The sequence below is a fragment of the Phalacrocorax aristotelis genome, chromosome Z (assembly GCF_949628215.1).
Source record: "Phalacrocorax aristotelis chromosome Z, bGulAri2.1, whole genome shotgun sequence".
Classification (NCBI taxonomy): Eukaryota; Metazoa; Chordata; class Aves; order Suliformes; family Phalacrocoracidae; genus Phalacrocorax; species Phalacrocorax aristotelis.
In genome coordinates, this window is record NC_134311.1 from 13,058,621 (window position 1) to 13,076,993 (window position 18,373).

The 18,373-nt window shown below is 43.8% G+C and overlaps 1 protein-coding gene across 1 annotated transcript; it reads right to left on the bottom strand.

The window, feature by feature from the left end:
• Nucleotides 1-1,216: 1,216 nt before the first annotated feature.
• On the bottom strand, nt 1,217-15,131 carry SMU1 (SMU1 DNA replication regulator and spliceosomal factor). The gene is made up of 12 exons (XM_075080014.1): nt 15,005-15,131; nt 14,494-14,704; nt 14,234-14,386; nt 13,563-13,673; nt 12,563-12,691; nt 11,169-11,288; nt 10,657-10,773; nt 10,343-10,470; nt 5,814-5,940; nt 4,754-4,921; nt 4,302-4,454; nt 1,217-3,630 (listed from the first exon to the last, which is right to left on the bottom strand). The coding sequence occupies exons 1-12, from the start codon at nt 15,028-15,030 to the stop codon at nt 3,532-3,534; spliced, it is 1,542 nt and encodes a 513-aa protein (XP_074936115.1). The 5' UTR covers nt 15,031-15,131; the 3' UTR covers nt 1,217-3,531.
• Nucleotides 15,132-18,373: the final 3,242 nt, after the last annotated feature.

Here is an 18,373-nt window from a genome sequence, read left to right on the forward strand (position 1 = left end):
TTTTACTGATTAAACTGTTCTTATCTCAACCCACAAGTTTTTTTTTTTGCTTTTGCTCTTCTGATTCTCTCCCCTGTCCCAGAGAAGTGGGGGGAGTGAGTGAGCGGCTGCATGGTGTTCAGTTGCCGACTGGGACTGAACCACAACACATGCTTGACCAGCTTTTATGATGAACTGACTGGCCTCATAGATGAGGGGAGAGCAGTGTATATTGTCTGCTTGGACTTCAGTAAGGCCCTTGGCACTGTTACCCTTGAGATCCCCACAGAGCTGTTGATTTTCGGGATGGAAAAGCAGTGAGGTGCATTGGAAACTGGATTAATGGGCAGACTCAGATTGCGGTGATCAGCGGAACAAGGTCTAGTTGGAGGCCAGTGACTAGCAGTATACCTCAGGGATCAATACTGCCTCCAGCCCCGTTAAACATCACCAGTAACGGCCTGGATAGTGGGACAGCACATAGCCTCAGCTGCCTATATAGTCATTTTGTAGGTGACACAAAACTGGGATAAGTAGCTGATAAAGAGAGTTGTGCTGCCAACCAGTGGGATCTCGACAGGCTGGAGAAATGGGATGACAGAGATATCATGAAGTTCAACAAGGGGAAGTGCAAAGTCCTGCACCCGGGGAGGAGCAGCTCTAGGTAGTAGCACATGCTGGGGGACACCCAGGTGGAAAGCAGCTGGAGAAAGAAGGAACCTGGGGGTCCTGGTGGACACCAAGTTGAACATGAGCCAGCAATGTGCCATTTTTGGAAAGAAGGCTGACAGAGGTGATTCCCCCACACACTCAGCACTGGTGAGGGGTCACACCTAGAATACCGTGCCAGGTTTTCAGCACTCCAGTACAAGAGAGACATGGACATACTGGAGAGAGTCCTGCAAAGGGCCACCAAGATGATAGGGGGACTGGAGCATCTCTCCTATGAGGAAAGGCCAAGAGAGCTGAGACTGTATCCTGGAGAACCTAAGCTTGCTTACTTTTTGCTGAGATGGCAGTAGCTCTTCCACATGCATTCTGCAAGCACATACAGACAGGCAGCTGATTCCACCCAAGCAAGGCTGAAATCCATTGACCTCCAGTTCAGAAATGGGAGGATGAACTGGACTGTGAGACTTTCATTACACAGCACTCCCCTGCAAAGCATTTTGCACTCCTTTATGTGTGACAGAACTCACCAGCTCTAAGCAAAATAATTCAAGAATAAAGCAAGGGCCATGGGTGAACAATGCTTTCTTTAATATTAGTTCAGAGCACTAGATGTTGCCTTGTTCAAGTTTTACATACAAGTAAGTAGCCTAACACCTGGCTGATCCTCCAGGGAGAAAATGTCTCCCTACATTACATTAAAAAAATTAACATATACATTAAAAAAAAGTTACAATTTTCATTTTAAAAATTAACATTTTCAAGATTATCATTGTACTTTTACGCCAACTGCCAGCTATTTTACAAATTACAGCTGAAGGTAGGAGGTAAGTTTTACCCTTGCCCTTTCTTAAGTATGAGTACATTTTTATTTTGTCTGGAATATTTGATGCAATAAACTCTGAAACTCTTGAAAAGCATAAGAAATGCCAGATTTTCTTACATTTGGATGTATTTCGATCTTTAAACATTCAGGATTCTGACAGGTTTATTTGCTACAACTACTTAAAGAACAATATAAGATATCGTTTACATTGAGAATTAGCAGCTGCATGTAATCTGAAAGCAAAATGAATCACAAGTTAAATAATATTGAAAGTATTTTGTCAAGATATTCTCCTGTATCAAAAGTACTAACTGCCAACGGAGCTTGTCAGATGTATTCTTCTCATACGTTTCTGACACGCCACTGTCTTTTCAGGCAGGAAAAATTATCACTTCCTGCTATCTAAGAAATAACTTTATTGCCATATTGAAGAAGTAAAAAACAACTTGGGAACCAAGACACTACAGCTAAACACAGAACTAAACATTACAGTTGTAGTAAACAAGCAATGCTATGTGAGAGGTTAAGCTGAAATTTTTCTGCAGTTCCTTAGACCAATATGAACACCACCAATCAAGTGCACCGGTCAGAGCTGTAGGTCGGCCACCAGCTGACAACCAATACCTGCATTAGGAGCAAGCCCTCCAGCTGAAATAAAATTGTGAGGTTGTTTAAATTGGAACTAATTTATTAAGTCAAAGAGAAGTTACTACTGTTCAAACAGATTACTGTGGCATGAAAGTATTCTACAAGGGATGAGGACAGGAAACAGTGCGGTAGACTGAAACCTACACGCATTTGTCTAATCGTTACAAACAAAATATCATTTTTTTGCTGCATCCTAGAAAATACTATGGCCAGATTCTGGTGTACATTCACGAAAGTGTGCATTAGTCAGGATCTCAGATGGAATCATCATCTGCTCCAAACTGAAGAGCCTGAAAGCTTCTTTTTATCATAGTGTGGGACCTAAGGATCACCTTAACTAGGTCCACAGGTATATGAAATTAAAAAGAAATCTTACAAACGATCACTTGAAGCTTAAGTATGCCATGCCCTTTTGGGAGAATAGGAAGCTGAACAGAGTAAACTGGAAAAAAACCGAAACAAATGCAGCACGTGCAGCATCACAGCATTAGGAACTTGGCCTGTGTAAATCAGCTTTTTGCATGTTTCAAAATATTGATCCCCTGAGGCCTGCTTCAGTTAATGGTGCTCTGAAGACAATATGCACTTATAGGAAGAGGGCCCAGGTAATAATTCCTTTCAGCCTGGAACTGATGTGTAAAAAACCCAAAACCAACCAAAGAAAACCCAACAAAGAAAAAAACACCCCTCCACCCCCCCAAAGAACCCATCAAAAAAACCAACAAATCGACCAACTAACCAATGTACCAAAAAAACCAACTACATCTCACTGCCTTGTTAGGCAGGCTTATAGCCGGAAGTGCTGGGAGATGGGGAAGAATAGTTTCATTCCAAGGAAGCTGTGTGACACTACTTAATAAGTGTAACTGGAAAAATTAAAGGGAAAATTGAACACAGCAAAACTCACTGGACTAAAAAAGCCTCTGCCTTCAAGCTGAGGAGAGTAATTTCATCTGCATTCCAGGAAAACTGTGCCTTTGTGTCAGCAGTGGAGAAGAGACAGCTTTCCCATTCCACATAATTCGCTTATTAAAAAAAAAAAAAAAAAAAAATTTACTGTATTCTAGGAAGCCAGCAACCACTTCTAAGCGTGTAAGGTTTCTAGTTCATTCAGCTTTCATAATAAAACACTGTAGGAAGATACAGATTTCAGGAGATGGAAAAAAACCCTCTCACTGAAGTTGGTTCAGCTATTCTGGTAAAAATAAAAGTATTTAAAATTAGCTGATGCTATATTTAAGCATCAATCTACCTAACTTCAGACCAAGAAGTAGAAATGCCATTTTTACTGGAAACCTGAACTGAAAATTGAGCCAATATCACACTCTCGGGATTTGGACCTTGTTAAAGCACAAACATCGATACCCTGCAACTAACAGGCACACTTCATAGCTCATTGTAAAATCAAGCTATGGCTTCCAGAGCTTGAGGAGGCCATCTTCGCTGTAAGTGGCAATCAGGTTCTGGTGGGGGTGGTGAGCAATGCCAATCACATCTTTTTCATGAACCTAGAGAGTAAGCAGAAAGATGGATCAGGAGATTCTTCCTTCAGCAGATTCAAGCCAAATAGTCTCTTCAAACAAGAACTAGAGGAAAGCTGGACTGAGGCTTAACACGCTTTGTGCATACAGCAAAAGCGGAGGAATACCCCCCCGATATTAAGTTCCAGCTGCAAACAGTTTTTGTGACATAGCAGTTACTTTTTGCTGGGTGAGGGAAGGTTCAGCGAAGGTTTACATCCACCGAAATTCACGACATCTGAGTGTTCCCCATTGAATTTAGACATTCAAGCTGGTATTCCTCTTTAGTTTATTCGAAGGCAAATTTAAGCCTGACAGCTTTAAATCTGACAGCTTGGTCAGATTCTTCATCACCTGGAGCCCAGGTCAAGACATGCTCTGCTTCAGGTAAGTTTGAACCAATTCACTCCTGGCTCAGTGGGTAAACACTCTCATACTTCTAAAATTAAAATGGTTCTAAAAAACCCTAAAGACATTGTACAGCCAAGTGTTCTGGAATGTGTTTGTTACAAATCATGGCTGCTAGAGGTGAAAGGTTCCTTGGCATGAGACTTCTCCTTACAGACTTTTTCTTATGGACTTCATAAATAATGAACACTTAGATTATCCTTGTGTTTAGAACTCTGCAAAAGCTCAAAGCTTACAGTCCGCAAACTTACAGTCAGGGTTCTCTCCAGCTTGCCGGTCACTGTGCTAAAGCAATAGAGCACAAAATCTTCACCAACACAGTAGATCCATTCACCGCGAGGTGAAAGTGCACAGCAGACAAAGTCACCACCTTCTCTCTTACCAGAGCTAAAACTTCTTACAATCTGTAAAGAGATCCCCCCAAAAGTATTTCACAGGATTAAACTGAAGCACATCATTATTGTGTTCAGGGCAAAAATATTCACGCACCACTACATCTGTTCAGACCACAGGTCTCTCCATAGCTGCAATCACTTTCAGTAAGTCAAGCTCTTCTACAACCACAGTACAGAATAGTTTGTCACAAGAGCAAGCTGGAGAAATCAGGTTTAACCCAAGGCTAGGCAATCAGCTAGGCTTCTGGCATTCTTAAAATGACAGAGACACAGAAGGAGAGCAAGAGAGACTTGAAAGGATCACATACCTGTCCTTGCATATTCATAATGACGACTGTATTCGATCTGTTGCAAACAACGAAGTGTTCTGGATTTTTAGGCAGCAGAATGACACTGTTCACAGTAATGTCTGTCCCAGCAGTGCTGCCAAGAGATTTGAAGGTGTTTGAGCACTCCGTTGTCTTCACGTTCCAAACCTAGTATGAGAAATAAATGTAAAAACAATTAGCTTTAAAAAAATTAAACAAGGAGCTGATTCAGGATACAGGATTCATATTTTTAAGGCTCCTGAAGGGAAATACGAATTCTAAAAACTGTAGTTTAAAGCAGATTTTAAAAAAAAAAAAAAGATATCACTTCTGTTTTGGGGACACCGTGAACAATTTCACTGCAACTGAACTGAAAGTCAATTTCCATTATCCAAATTCAGCCTGGCTCACTTTCATTAAGCATATTCCCTGAGGCGTGAGTCCAGACTTGCTTTCTGGTTTTAGCTGGTATCTGTGAACATATGTGCAGCCTCTGCACATGCAGTTTTCCTTACACAAGACAGACACAAAAAATTGCTGAAAACGCAAAGCCTCACTGATACTGGTGGGAGAGATGTCCCAGCTTAGAGCTGCTTCAGGCTCAACCCCAGACTGTTCTAGCTGTTCAGAAAGAAGAAATGGAACTGCTTGTTTAATATTTAAAATAAAATATAACTCAACATGTGTAGAATATTTTTGCTGTTTACATACTACTATAATCAAAATTAAAGATACCACCTTCTCATACTATTCCCATGATTTGGGCAGTCTAGTAATGAGTTCAAGTTTGCAGTAATGCCCCATTTAATATGAGCAAAATCTGTCATGCTATCCTAGGCTACATCCATAAGCCTTATCTGTTTACCCACCCCCTGTGCATGGCATTGATGCCTGACTTAATGTAGCTGCTTCTATATTTATTTATTTATTATTAATCAGTAATGGCCTGTACACAATAATGCCTTACTCCTCTTAAGTACTACATAAACATTGAGTAGTTCCAGCTACAACAGGCAAAGAGTCTGAATGTGTTATTTACAAAGGGTAAATGCTGTCTTACCTTCACTGTGCCATCAGAGGACGCACTGATGATATAGTGGCCGTCCTGGGTAAAAGTAGCTTCATTGACAAAGGAAGAATGACCACGGAATTCCTTTAAAGTTTTCCCAGATTTTAAACCGTGAATCCTGCCACACACCAGAGATTACAACTGAGTGAGTAACTGAGGTAGTCTGAACCACTCTCTGGCTTCACTGAATCTAGATACCTTTATTAGGCAACCATAAAAAATGCTAAAAATCTGCAAGCCATAGGTCTTTTTCACAAGCCCTTTTCATCAAAAGCATTATGTGTTCCTGTGAAAAGCTTAGGGAAATACTGTCAAACTTCATCCTCAAGGACCTGTGTGTAACATACAATGTGCATATTAGAAGACAGGACTATGAAAGGGCAAATCATGAAGCTGACGAAACAAAAATTACAGAATTGAGTTTGGAAGTGTCCAGACCAACAGACTCAACTTTACATGACAGCAGCTTGGTCAGGGTCTTAACCAAGGCCTTATCCAGTTGAGTTAAGAATTCTTTCTTTACACACAGCCAGAATTTTTCTCTTTTGAAGGCTGTCCCTTATTGTGCAACTCTGCAAAGAGTTTGCTCAGTCATCTAAGAGGAAATTATTTTGCTAATTTGTATCAGCTTTAAATTGTAGTACCTACTGGCTACAGAAATATGTTTTTCAAGCAGAAGCGTGAAGCCTTAAAATTGAATTCTTTATTCCATTGGAAGGTTGCTGTCCTTGATTCAACATCCAACCTTACATAATTTCAATTAAAATGCTTATGCTGTATTTCATAAATATGAGGATTTAAATGGCCTAACATCTCTCATTAAGATGTTCTTTAATGCCTGTTCATTGTGCAGTTGCCTCCAGATCCACACATTTCTTCATTTTCATCTAAAGCAGCACCACTGGTACCATTGGGTTTTATGGTACAGGCAAGAGCCTAAAGCTATTAAACATATAACATAATCCCACTCAGGTAAACATAAAACGTATACCGTCATCAAGCACTGGATCAATCTGATTCACAATTTAAGTCCCATGTCCTGCAACTCGATTTTGAAAAAGACAGGTGAGGAAGTTGGAAACCTTGACAAACCAGACAGATGGCCTGAGAGAAACCTCATGACTTTCAGCACAGATTGTTGCAGAACTACCAGAAGCATCAGGATCAACTGGGGGCTGACCGGCTGCAGAGGAGGTCTGCAGCAAAGAACCTGGCAGGCCTTGGGGAGAACAAAGCCAAAGTAAGCAGTGTGCTGTGGCAGTGAGGAAACCCAGCTGCACAGCAGCTGCATTAGGAGACACACAGTCTACAGATCAAGGCTCCCCACTAGCTGGCAGAGGTGTAGCCACCTCTGGAGTGGAGGACTGTGTCCAGCTTCGGGCCCCCACTAAGAGGCCACTAAGATGGCCAGAGGGCTGGACCACATGATGTGTGAGGAGAAGCTGAGAGGGCTGGGTGTGTTCACCCCAGAGAAGTGAAAGTTCAGTAGCATCTAACTGTTGTCTTCCTTGTAGACAAAGAAGTTAATCAAATTAAGTAAGTAAGAATAACTCCAGAGGAGAAAAATAACTGAATTAGACAAAACTGATCTAAGCTGCTTTCAACTGCAGCAAAGTGTCTGCACAGCAACAAACGAGCTTTGCTGCAAACCAAATGTACCCAGCAGTGAGCAAATTCCACTCAGTAACAAGACACCAGATAGGTGCAGGATCAGAATTACTGCACCATGCAAATGTTAGGCAACACTTTCCAGACGTTACATGCTGCAGGAACAAGGGTTTGATGAGGTTGCTGCTCATCTGGTAACTTAGATCAGAACAGAGTTTGAGTATTTTTGTGACTATTTGCTAGTATTAGAAGTTACAACTAACTTTCGTTCTTGCTTTTATGCACTCTGCAATGATCCTTAAGAAAAAAAAAATTAAAAAAAGAAGGTATTTAAGTCCTCACCAAACTATTTGGTTAACATCACTACCTAACAAGTCACTACCTAATGGAGTCAGATCCTTCAGAGAGGTACACAGCTAAAGGACAAGAGGCAAAAGGCACAAGTTACAAAGGAAAACAAAAGGTCTTTATACTTATGTCCAAATCTCTAAGAGGATTGTATAGCCCTAGGACAGATGCCAAGAGAAGCAGTGTGGTCTCCACCCACGGAGTCACTAAGAGCTGAAATGGACAAGGCCCTGAGAAAGCTGTCCTAAGTGAAAGGTTGGCTGTCCTTTGAGAAGCGTATTGGACTAGAAACCTCTAGAGGTACTTTCTAAATTAAACTGTTTTATAATTTAGTCTGCTTTACACAGGTTGCACAGACACTCAAGCTTTCTTAGAGCACAGATGCAAGCCTAACCACCTTCATACCTGTCCCACAACAACCCACTGCTTTATCGTTGCTCCTTAACAGATTATCTGCACACCAGGTAAGCTGCAGTAACTGTATGCATGTAAGTCTCAGCACACAGAAAATGTCAGATAGCACCAAGTTAGTTCAGTTTAGCCCAACCACGTTAAGAGGGATGTACTTCCTTGGATATTCTGCAGACAGACCTCGCATCCAACCACTGTAACTGAGCTGACACACTATCAACTTGCTAACTACGCTAACTGGATTGTGTACCATAGCAACTCCAAAGCTTGCAGAAAGACTCAACTCCCATTCCTGGGTTCCCAGGATCTGAGCTTGTGGGCCTTCAACATCATGATAAGTTTCACTGCCCAAAAAGAATGCTGCAGACATTGGGAAATTGAACTATACAGATTGGTTAAAAAAAGCCCACAGCTCATATTGCAACACAGTGACGGTGCTACACAGTAAAGGGTGGTTTGCATGACAAACAGCAAAAATTCCAATGTCCAAAAGCGGAACTGCAGAGAGAACCTGGAGAAATGGGAATTATCTTTTTGAGTGAAGAGAAAAATGATCTTGTCCCTATGGCTCTTTTCCATCTCTGAAAGATTTTTCTTTCCTCTTGCCAGCTTATACATATAAGCCATCCAGCCACATGATCTTTCTCTAACAGAGATCCCAAATCATTGGTACATGTCACAGAATCACAGAATAACTTAGGCTGGAGGAGACCTCAGAAGACCTCTACTCCACTGCTCTCCTCAAAACAACAGCAGCTTCCAAGTAAGTCAGTCATGGTCTTATTCAATTCAGCTTTCAAAGTCTCCAAGGGTTGAGATCCCTCCCTCACCTGACCCAACTCTCTCAGCACTGTCCAAGCACTGCTTCTTTCTCAAGGGAAAAAAGAAGTTTTTTCCCTTTATACAATCAGAATTTCACTTCCTGGAGGTTGTCCCTTGTAGGAACCGTGCACTTGAGAAGAGTCTGTCATCACCTTAACTATGGCTACCTCTAGATGAGGCAACTAGGTTCCTTCTCAGCCTTCTTCTTCCAGGCTGATAAGGCTGAGCTTACACCATGTACACCATGTGCATCTGAAGAGATGCTCAGATCTAAAACCAGCACCCTAAAGCAGAGGCAAGGCTGCGCTGCCATTTCCAATACAAATTGCTCTTGAAGCTCTCAGGGTCCATCAGCCTGGCTGTCTTCCAGGGTTGGATCTCCAGTATTCCATGTCTGGCTGCTGGGAAGAACAAATGCCCAGAAAGCACTTTCTTTGGGGCCTTCTTTCTCTTGTTCCCACTCTAACAGGAGTTCCCTGGATCCAAGAGAAATAGAGGGGTGGACCTGGGGGCTGGGATTAGAGATGGATTCAGAGTGTGACCTGGGACAAGAACGTTTTTACAATAAGGGCTGGCAATGCATGACTTAAGGAGCAGCAAGACGAAACAAGTCATTGTCCCTGGATGTGTAGGGATGCACCTTATCTTCTCTCATCCACACACAACTCACAGGGACACACAGACCCTTATTCAAGCCCAGGAGAGCCATGACTATTGCTCACTGAGATTCCCAAGCACTCTTGGAAATTTTGCTCTATCTGGCAACTACCAGGAGGAAGCAGAGAAGATACATAAAAATACTTAAAGCTGCTCTCAGAGGATTTCTTTAGATAGTAGAAAAAGAAGAGCTCATGATTCTGCTTTACAAGGAAAATAAAACTGGATGGGACCAACTACTGTCATGTTGGCTATTAAAGCTAGTGAGTACGATTAGGCTGTTTCAAAAAATGTCATCATCCTGTTATCCTCAGCTCTGTTTTACCCAAGCTCATTATTAAAAAAATGTTATTTTTGAAGGTTGACTAAACTGTTTCCTAAGCTACGAGTCTGCCAGAAAGAAAACACACAAGGTCAACATAAATGATAATAGAGCAGAAGTACTTGGCCCCTAGCCCTGAAATAATGCAAGTTAAGCAGAGTGAAAAGTCAAACTTTCAAACTGTTCCTCTCCAACCCTCAGCAGTCATGCTCTCGTATTAGTGCTAAAACTCAATGCAAAAGGATCAAATCCCAGGTCAAACGAATCTGTATTCAAAAGCTTAACTGCTCAATGTGAAAACTCTCTTTGCTTTTCTCCTGTACCGTAGCTCACACATTCTCAGTTTATTTACCTGATTGTCTGATCAAAAGAAGCACTAAGAATTTGGCTGCTGTCTTTAGAGAAACTGAGGCATGTAACACCTTTACTGTGTGCTCGTTCAAATCTTCTCAGACACTGACCACTCTGGATTTTCCACACCTGGAGAAGAAACAGCAAATGAAATAGTAGTTACTTTGTTATGAGATCACAGCAGCTTAAACGTCAGAGCCAACAGATATTTGTTTCTGAGTCATGCTGAACTTAATAATTGCAACATTACTGTAATTGCAAATTAATCTTTCTGGTCACCACCTCTACCAACATTCCATACAGAAAGATTTGTACCTTGATCTTTCCATCTTGTGCTCCAGTTGCCAGCATTTCCGTATCTCTGCTGAAGCACATGCACAGCACTGCATCATCCATCATCATAAAATTATCTTGTGCCTGGTATTTCAGATCCTAAATGAAAGCAGAAGAATGGTGAATTCAGTGAAATCTATTCCAAGGCAAAGTGCAGAAGTGCTAGCAGTTTTAATTTCAGTTATATTTTATGACCTGTCATCAAGCAGACCTCACAGCCTTATAACAACAGGGAAGTGCTATTGCCACCATTTTAAAGGCAACCACAATGATCCAGAAAGGTAAAACATGTTATCGCAGAGGTAAGTTTATGACAAACCAGACAATTAAACCCATGTAAAGATCCCAGACCAATATTTGTATTTCCCAGGCAGACAACCCTTTCAGATTCACAGCCCCTCAGAAATTAAAATTAACATAAAAGTATAATCTCAAAGAATAAAACCAGGCGCTCTGGCCAGTCAACCATCCATGGGAAATATGGCACAATTTACCTTCCTAATCTTTCCAGTGGTGAAGTTCCATACTTCAATGAAACCATCAACAGAGCCAGTAACAAGATACTGTCCATCCGGGGAAAAACGAGCACACTCCACATGCGACTTCTGCCCAAACTGTTTTATAGGAGAATATAAATTAAGTCTAATAAGCAATTTAAAAGAAGCAACTCATTAAAACAAAACTGTAGTCTGATTTTGGTGGCAAAAATACAGTATTTTCTAGAGGCATGCATTCACAGATTTAATCTTAAGGTACCAAAAAACCTCTCAACACCTGAATACCAGCACTTCAAAAACAAAGGAAAAAAACTCCTTTTGATCTGGTAATATTAGTGAAACTTACATCAAACACTCCACGTTTACAGCAGCAGTTGGGTTGGTTGTCTTAATATTTTTGTTTTTGCAGTGAATTGTGTACATTAACAAACACCCTTCCAGTACCCAACATGTATTGCTAGCAGACTTCAGGAATTTCTGAAGCAGTGCAAATTGCTTCACTTGGAGTGACGTTTCTCCAGTGAAATTTTCACAGATTATGTTTGGTATTTTTTTATATAAAATTTTTTAATTTTAAATACAAGTGACCATGACAACCAAGTATAGAAAAAGTTTTCACCACTCAATACAAAAATCCAAGACCAGTACTGGCAATCAAAACAACTTCAAATAAAGCATTTTTACCAAGCTGCTACTGAACATAACAAATTGATTTCACAAGTTCCAATTCATGACTTCCGAAAAACATTATCTCCTGTTCATTGTGAAAACTGGAAGAGCTACTATAGTGAACTAACACTTCTCACTGTACAGAACTGCTGCGTGAAGTAGAAAAGCCTTCACAGGAGGAAACTGCCTACTCCATGTCATGAGTGCTGCAGGACAACAATGTCATTACAGCACAGCTTGCTTTCTCTTTTGAAATCTATATAATAAAATGCTTAAAAACGAGATACCAATCATACTAGTTGACCTGGTATGAAGCAGCTCATGATCACAACTTAGGTGGTTCACAGAAGCTAATAGGCATGTACAGAAGTTTAAGACATTAATATTTCCTTGCACAAATAAAAAAGCGGGCTAAGCAAACCACTTCTGAAAACTGAATTATTCTGAACTGTGAAAGAAACTATATGTTTATCAAATCCACAAATACCATAAGAACCCATTCTTCTTAAGAGACATCATTTCAGACTTTCATGAAAAGTTTCCTGATGAAATAAAGCATGGAGAAGTTAAAAAAACACGGGTAGGTGGGTGCGAGTGTGTGGGTGTGTGTGACTTGCAAAAGAGAGAACAGAAGAATTCAGAAGGTTTACTCTGATCTCCCAACACAAAGCACGGGAAGGAATAAGCAGCAGTAACGCACACAGAAGCAAACACAACATCACCTTAATATGTCTGCTCAGCTGTGTGGGGAACTTCTCTTCTTCTACGTCCTTCACAGCTGCTTTGCCTCTGAACAAGTCAATTGTCATACCAGGGGGAAGCAGGCCCTGATGCTGTTGCCATTTCAGTGCCTTTTGAGGAGGTGAAAGCCATACAGTTAGGTATCGGTTAACATACATCCTCCCCATCAAAACTTGCTTCTAATTAGTACAACACAGCAAAAGTTTCTTTTACCTTTACAAATTGTACACTGGTACAGTTTGAAACCAATACACTGCAAATAATTACTTCAGGCAACAACTACCAGGTTATGCTTCCTATCTCATGGCCACAAAAAGAACAGAACATTATCCCCAAACGATTTTTGCAACTCAGAAGTACTTGGGCCCACCCTTCTCATTCTACCGTCAGTATGCAGTACACAGTATGCAGTACACAGTGTGAGTTCAATATTGTGTTGATTTCAGTCAAGACCTGTTGTCTGTTTGCCTACAGCTGCATACATTAGAATTAAAAATGACACATAAGCTTTCTTGGAAAGCACAAGTGAACTTCATAAGACAGAACCTTATACAACCCCTTCAGCAGAGACCTGCCTTCAACACCTGTTATGCTTACAAAGTAAGACCTCAGCCATAAAACAGCAAAATACATTAAATACTGTCTGCACAAAGTATCAACTAATACATCCTGAGAATCAGAAAAGAACTATAAGTACAACAATAGAAACAGTGTGTGTTAGTATGCACTTTGAAAATAATCTTCTCTCTGCACTGATTATTTATTCTACAGCAAGACATCTACCACTGGAGCGCTGACTTTTCCTACAAACACTAAATCCTTGCCACATGGAGAAAATATTTTTAACTACACCACATGTAAATGTGCAGTATTTAAGCTTTAGCTTTACAAAGTTGGAGAATCAGCTATATCATAGTTAGTTTTATGTGGCAAAGATCTACAGAAACCAACATCACTACCGAAGTATTTTTCAAGACTTACCTGCCCCAACAGCGCCATAAGACGAGATGGAGGTACCACACTGACTTCTCCAGCTAAAGCTTGTGCAATAGCAGCTCTCCGCTTCTCCTTGCTACTTCCATCTGGGTATGCCTAGAGAGAAGTTATTTTTATGGCACAATTCTTCCAAACTCTTTCTGTAAAAATATTCACTGCTCTGAAGTGAGGCCCCTTCCAGACTAATATTCTGTTAGACCTTCAAAACAGCCCTTCTCTTTAACATCAACACGTTACACATTTGGAACATGCTTTCACAAAAAAACGTCAGACTGGCATAACCAGTCAGAAATAATACCTCATTATTATTGTTATTATACAACAACAATTTTATTTACAAAATGTACATTCTCTTTGGCATACATAAGACAGGAAAGCAAGGCTCAGATGTCATCCTGCAGCAGGATACAGGTATAAACCTCCAAACTCCCCCCTACAGTATATTTCAAAACCACTGCTCTGCTGCCTCATGATCAAGTGTTACACATCACTTCCTAAACACTTCACAAAACGTGTAAAATCATCAAATTGTGAGGCTGCACACTCCCACTCCCCAAACGGGCAAGCCAGGATGCCATGAGCCATTAGCAACTTGGACCAATGCTAGGGGACACACAAGACAGCACCAAGATGTCTCTAGGAAGAACGTAATGTACCTCACGAGGATCAAAGTAAGATCTGGCCAAAAGGTTTTCGAGGTGGATGTACCGCTCTGGCTGAGTTTGTTTTAGCATGATCATGGGATCCGTTTGTCTCAGGAGAGACCTGGCAGCACCTAGTTCCCGGAGCTCAATCAACTCCAGCACGACCTGCATCAAGAGACAAACACCTGCATCAGCAAAGGGTAAGCACAAAACTCCAGAGAGGAGCTTCCACACGGACTATTAAAGTCCATACACAGCCCACAGTCGCTGACCTGCTCGTAGAGGTCAATGAGGGTCTTGTCAGGCAGCTTCAGCGACTGTATGGCTTGCAGCACCGTGTCCCAATGCCCGCTGTTGATGTCGGCCACGAAGCTCTCAATGCTGTCCACAGTGTTGAGGGACACAGTAGTTTCCTCCTGGAGGGTGGCGAGGGCTCGGTGGAGGCTGTTCTCCTTCAGGTACTGCATAATCAGCCGGATCACGCTGCAGAGGAACAGGGCGCGCTCACCACACCGGTCCCACGGGCGAACCTTCCCCGCGGGCTGCAGTAGCCACACCCGCCCGCCTGCCAGGCCGTGGCGGAGGGGACACGGCCACCACCACCACAGCCACTGCCGCTGGCACTGCACTGCCATCACCACTGACGCCGCCCCCGGTCCCCCCCCGCGACCGCCCTTACACCCCCGATCGCCTCAGGGGAAGCCCCTCCCCCACGGCCACACCGCCCCACAATGGCTCCCGCCTCGGCCCGCCCTCCGCCCTCCCACCCGCCGCCACACGCACTCGGAGGACTCGATTTCGATCGACATCTTGGCGCCGCCGTCCCCGCTCACGAAAACCGCTCCGCCACCTCCACCACCGCTTCCGGCCTCGCGCTCCTCCGCTTCCGGCCCGCGCGCACCGCGCGGCACCACCCCTTCCGCCTGACCCGGGCCTTCCTTCACGGAGCCGAGATGGGCGGGGAGGAGGTGCCGCACATGCGCACTGATATGGCAGCGGGGCGGGGACTGCGCCCCCTGGCGGAGGCGGACCGTCGCCGCGGGACCGAGCGGGGTCCGGGAGGAGGGCAACGGTGGTTCCAGGTTTACCAGCTGTTTACCCGCACAGCTGCAGCCCACCCGCTGCCCTTCGCTCGTGCAGATTTCAGAGGAATCCCTGCGGTGGCACCGGCGCGCCGGGCTGCATGTCAGGCCCGGTGTGGTGTGTAGCCGCTCCCTCGACACCTGCTGCTTTGCATGCACGGGTTTGCAGATGCAGACCTGGGATCTTGCTCGCTGCTTGCAGGCCTGGAGTCAGCGGCTGACTCCTTGTTTCAAGAACATAGTCGTGTGTGCAAGAATGACACTTGGCATAAAGCAGTATTACTTTATTATTATTAAACCATAATAGTATATATTATTATATTAATACATATTAAGGCAAATATATATGTTATAATTAAAGCAGCCAAGATTCTCTCTTAATTTCCCTAATTATAGACTAAGAATTGGAAAAATGCTGCTGTAGCAGGCAGAGCTGTCTGGTGGAGAGGGCGGACATGAGAGACAACCATCCTTTAAATACACAAAGGGCAGTCCATTCGTGCTGCTTGGACTCTGAGGCCAAAATTCTTGAAGCTAGGAGATGAGTCAAGTGGACTGTCCCTCCTGGCTGCATGCAGCTCCCTCGCCTCTCTGGGAAGGGCACCCTTGATCCCTAGATCTCGCTCCTTATGTCTCCCTAGGCATGGGGCACTTCCCGCCTGCCCCCAGTAAGTGCCTGATAGCAGTGCTAGGCTGCCAGCACACGGGATGTGAAATCTATCATACTCGGCTCCTCTTGAATGGACTTGTTCCTTGCTGTTTTTTTACGCTTAGTTTACAATTTGCTGGATGAGCCATGGAAAATAGAGCCGTGTGTGAGAAACTGCCTGCCTTTGCCAACGAAAGCTGTTCTTCGCTGTCTCTGTCCCCAGAGTGCTTAAGAAAGTAATCCAATAGCGTAAAGTTGAAAAAATAGTGAGTGAGGCACACGGCTAGTGTTTTGCATGCTGTTGTTTCCTCCCCATGATACCAACTCATTTTTTTTTAGCTGCTATTACAGAGGTGTAGGGATTACTGCCAGGAAGTATCAGTTAATCATTCCAGGCATATTTGTTTTCACTGACAGGTGTATTTATGTCTGTTGAAGATTGTTTTGAAAACAAGTCTGATCCAGACTGTAACAAAGCAAAGCCGTAAAATCCAAAGATGGCAGCTATTTTTGTGCTGGCAGCACACAGGAATCTGGCTCAATCTGTCAGTAAATTCAGCTGGTGTTCTCCTGCCTGCCCTCCCTCCCGTGATCCTGGCCTCCAGCAGGAAAAGCCAAACAGGCAGGCTACCTGGTCCCGAACTGCCTCAGTCCTTGGGATGGCATTTTTCTGAAAGGTGAAACCGGCACAGGAATGCACTAACAGACTGGTCAGATGTTGGTGGTATATACCGCATGAGGCCCCCCTTCCTTGAGAAGCTGCTGAGGGAGGTGGACACCCCAGCTAAACCTCCCTGTGTGGTGAGTCAGAGTTCACCATGAACTTCATCAGAGAAAAGGGTCCCGACACACCAAGTGCTGGGCAAGCACACAAGAAGCAGACGTTGGCTTTGTGGCTAGACACAGCTATGACCAACCTGATCTCCTGCTGGCAACAGTCCTGTGTCCTTCCAGCCAGCGCTCACAGGATGCCAATTCTGGCAGAGCATTACATAAGGGGAGGAAAGGTTTCCATTTTATATTTTGGCTCCACTGGGAAATGGATGCAAAGGGAGGTAAACAATCTTGCTGCAGCTATGCAGCACAGATGATCTGCAGTAAAATGGGGAGCTGAACCCAGTCCTCATCGGTCCCAGACCTGCTCTTTAAGTGAGAGCTGGGTGAGTGCCTTGGAATAAAAATTTTTAAGGAAAGAATTTTACCCTTTTTTCTGGCAGAAAATTGAATAAAATAATTTTCAAGTCCCTCCCAATTCAAAAGCAGTCAGTTTTCTGCACTCCCCTCCTGCATCCCTCCTGCTCTCTTGCTTCCCTGGAACAGCAGTTGGAGCACCGAGCCAGGAGTGAGCCATTCCTTACGCTGACCATGTCAGCCGTCCGCATTTGCTGGGGAGCAGTATCCAGGTGCCAGCTGGGGTGCAGAATCGCAGCCTGCAGTTTAGGGTAGCTGTATACCCATGAGGACCTCACTTTCCCTGCCAGCTTCATATGCGACTGTCCACTGCCTCACAAGATGTGAGGCTTAGTTTCCCCTGCTCCAGAGCTGTCCTATGGACCTAGGAGGCCACATAAGCTTACAGTGACACTGGTGTCTTTTCTCTGCTCTCTAAATTACAGTCTAGTGACCTGCAGTAGAGTTTTGCTTCTCTCAGCTTTCAGACCACAAGGACGGAAATGAGTCCTTCTGTCAAAGTGCATTTACTGTAGTCTCAAAATAAGATGCACCCCTCTGAGACCAGCATCTTGAGAGAGGCTGTGTAGGGGAAACAGCTCATGTCATTTTTGTCTCTCTGTTCTTGAGAATACTTTTTATGGGTCCCAGAAAAAAAACCCACCCCAAGACCTGTGTTGTGCAGGGATAGGCATGTGACTTGAAATTGGTATGCAGTTCCAGAGAGCCATTAAACCTGTGCAAAACCAAGCTTTGCTTCTCATTGCTGGTGAGGCAAACCATATGCCAAGCCATGCAAGGAGACACAGATCGAGGGAATTATTATCTCCTCTGCTGGGCATCCAGCGGGGAGGGATGCGGCGAAGCTGGAGGGGGGCCTGCAAATAGCTGCAAGGTGGAAAGGGGTGTGTGGCACGTGGCCTGCAGGCAGAGCTGGCAGGAGCTGGGCTTGGCTCACCTGGCCAAGGGGAGGCAGGAGTGGGTTTTAACATCAGCCTAAAACTGCTGGACAGGCAGCTGCAAAGTGCTGAAGGCTTTTTGGTAGAATCAGTTATAGCAAAAAGAAGCAACAGCCACACAGTGCTGGGGGATTGTAGTCGGCACAACTTCTTCACCAGCAGCCCTGGGACAAGGCACCAGGGAGGTGGAGATGATCCCTGTCCTAGGGATGGGGTTTCAGCTGTGGCCACACTAAGCCTGGGGTGCTTGGAGAGCCCTGCCAGCAGCAGGGCTTAGGCTGAGGGCCCCTCT

Coding starts and splice junctions, on each gene's coding strand:
- SMU1 (XM_075080014.1), bottom strand. CDS start 15,030: ATGTCGATCGAAATCGAGTCCTCCGA. Junction 10,774..11,168: donor CCACTGGAAAGATTAGGAAG/GTAAATTGTGCC, acceptor GCTTTCATTTAG/GATCTGAAATACCAGGCACA. Junction 5,941..10,342: donor TCTTTTGATCAGACAATCAG/GTAAATAAACTG, acceptor GGTGTGTGGCAG/GATTCACGGTTTAAAATCTG.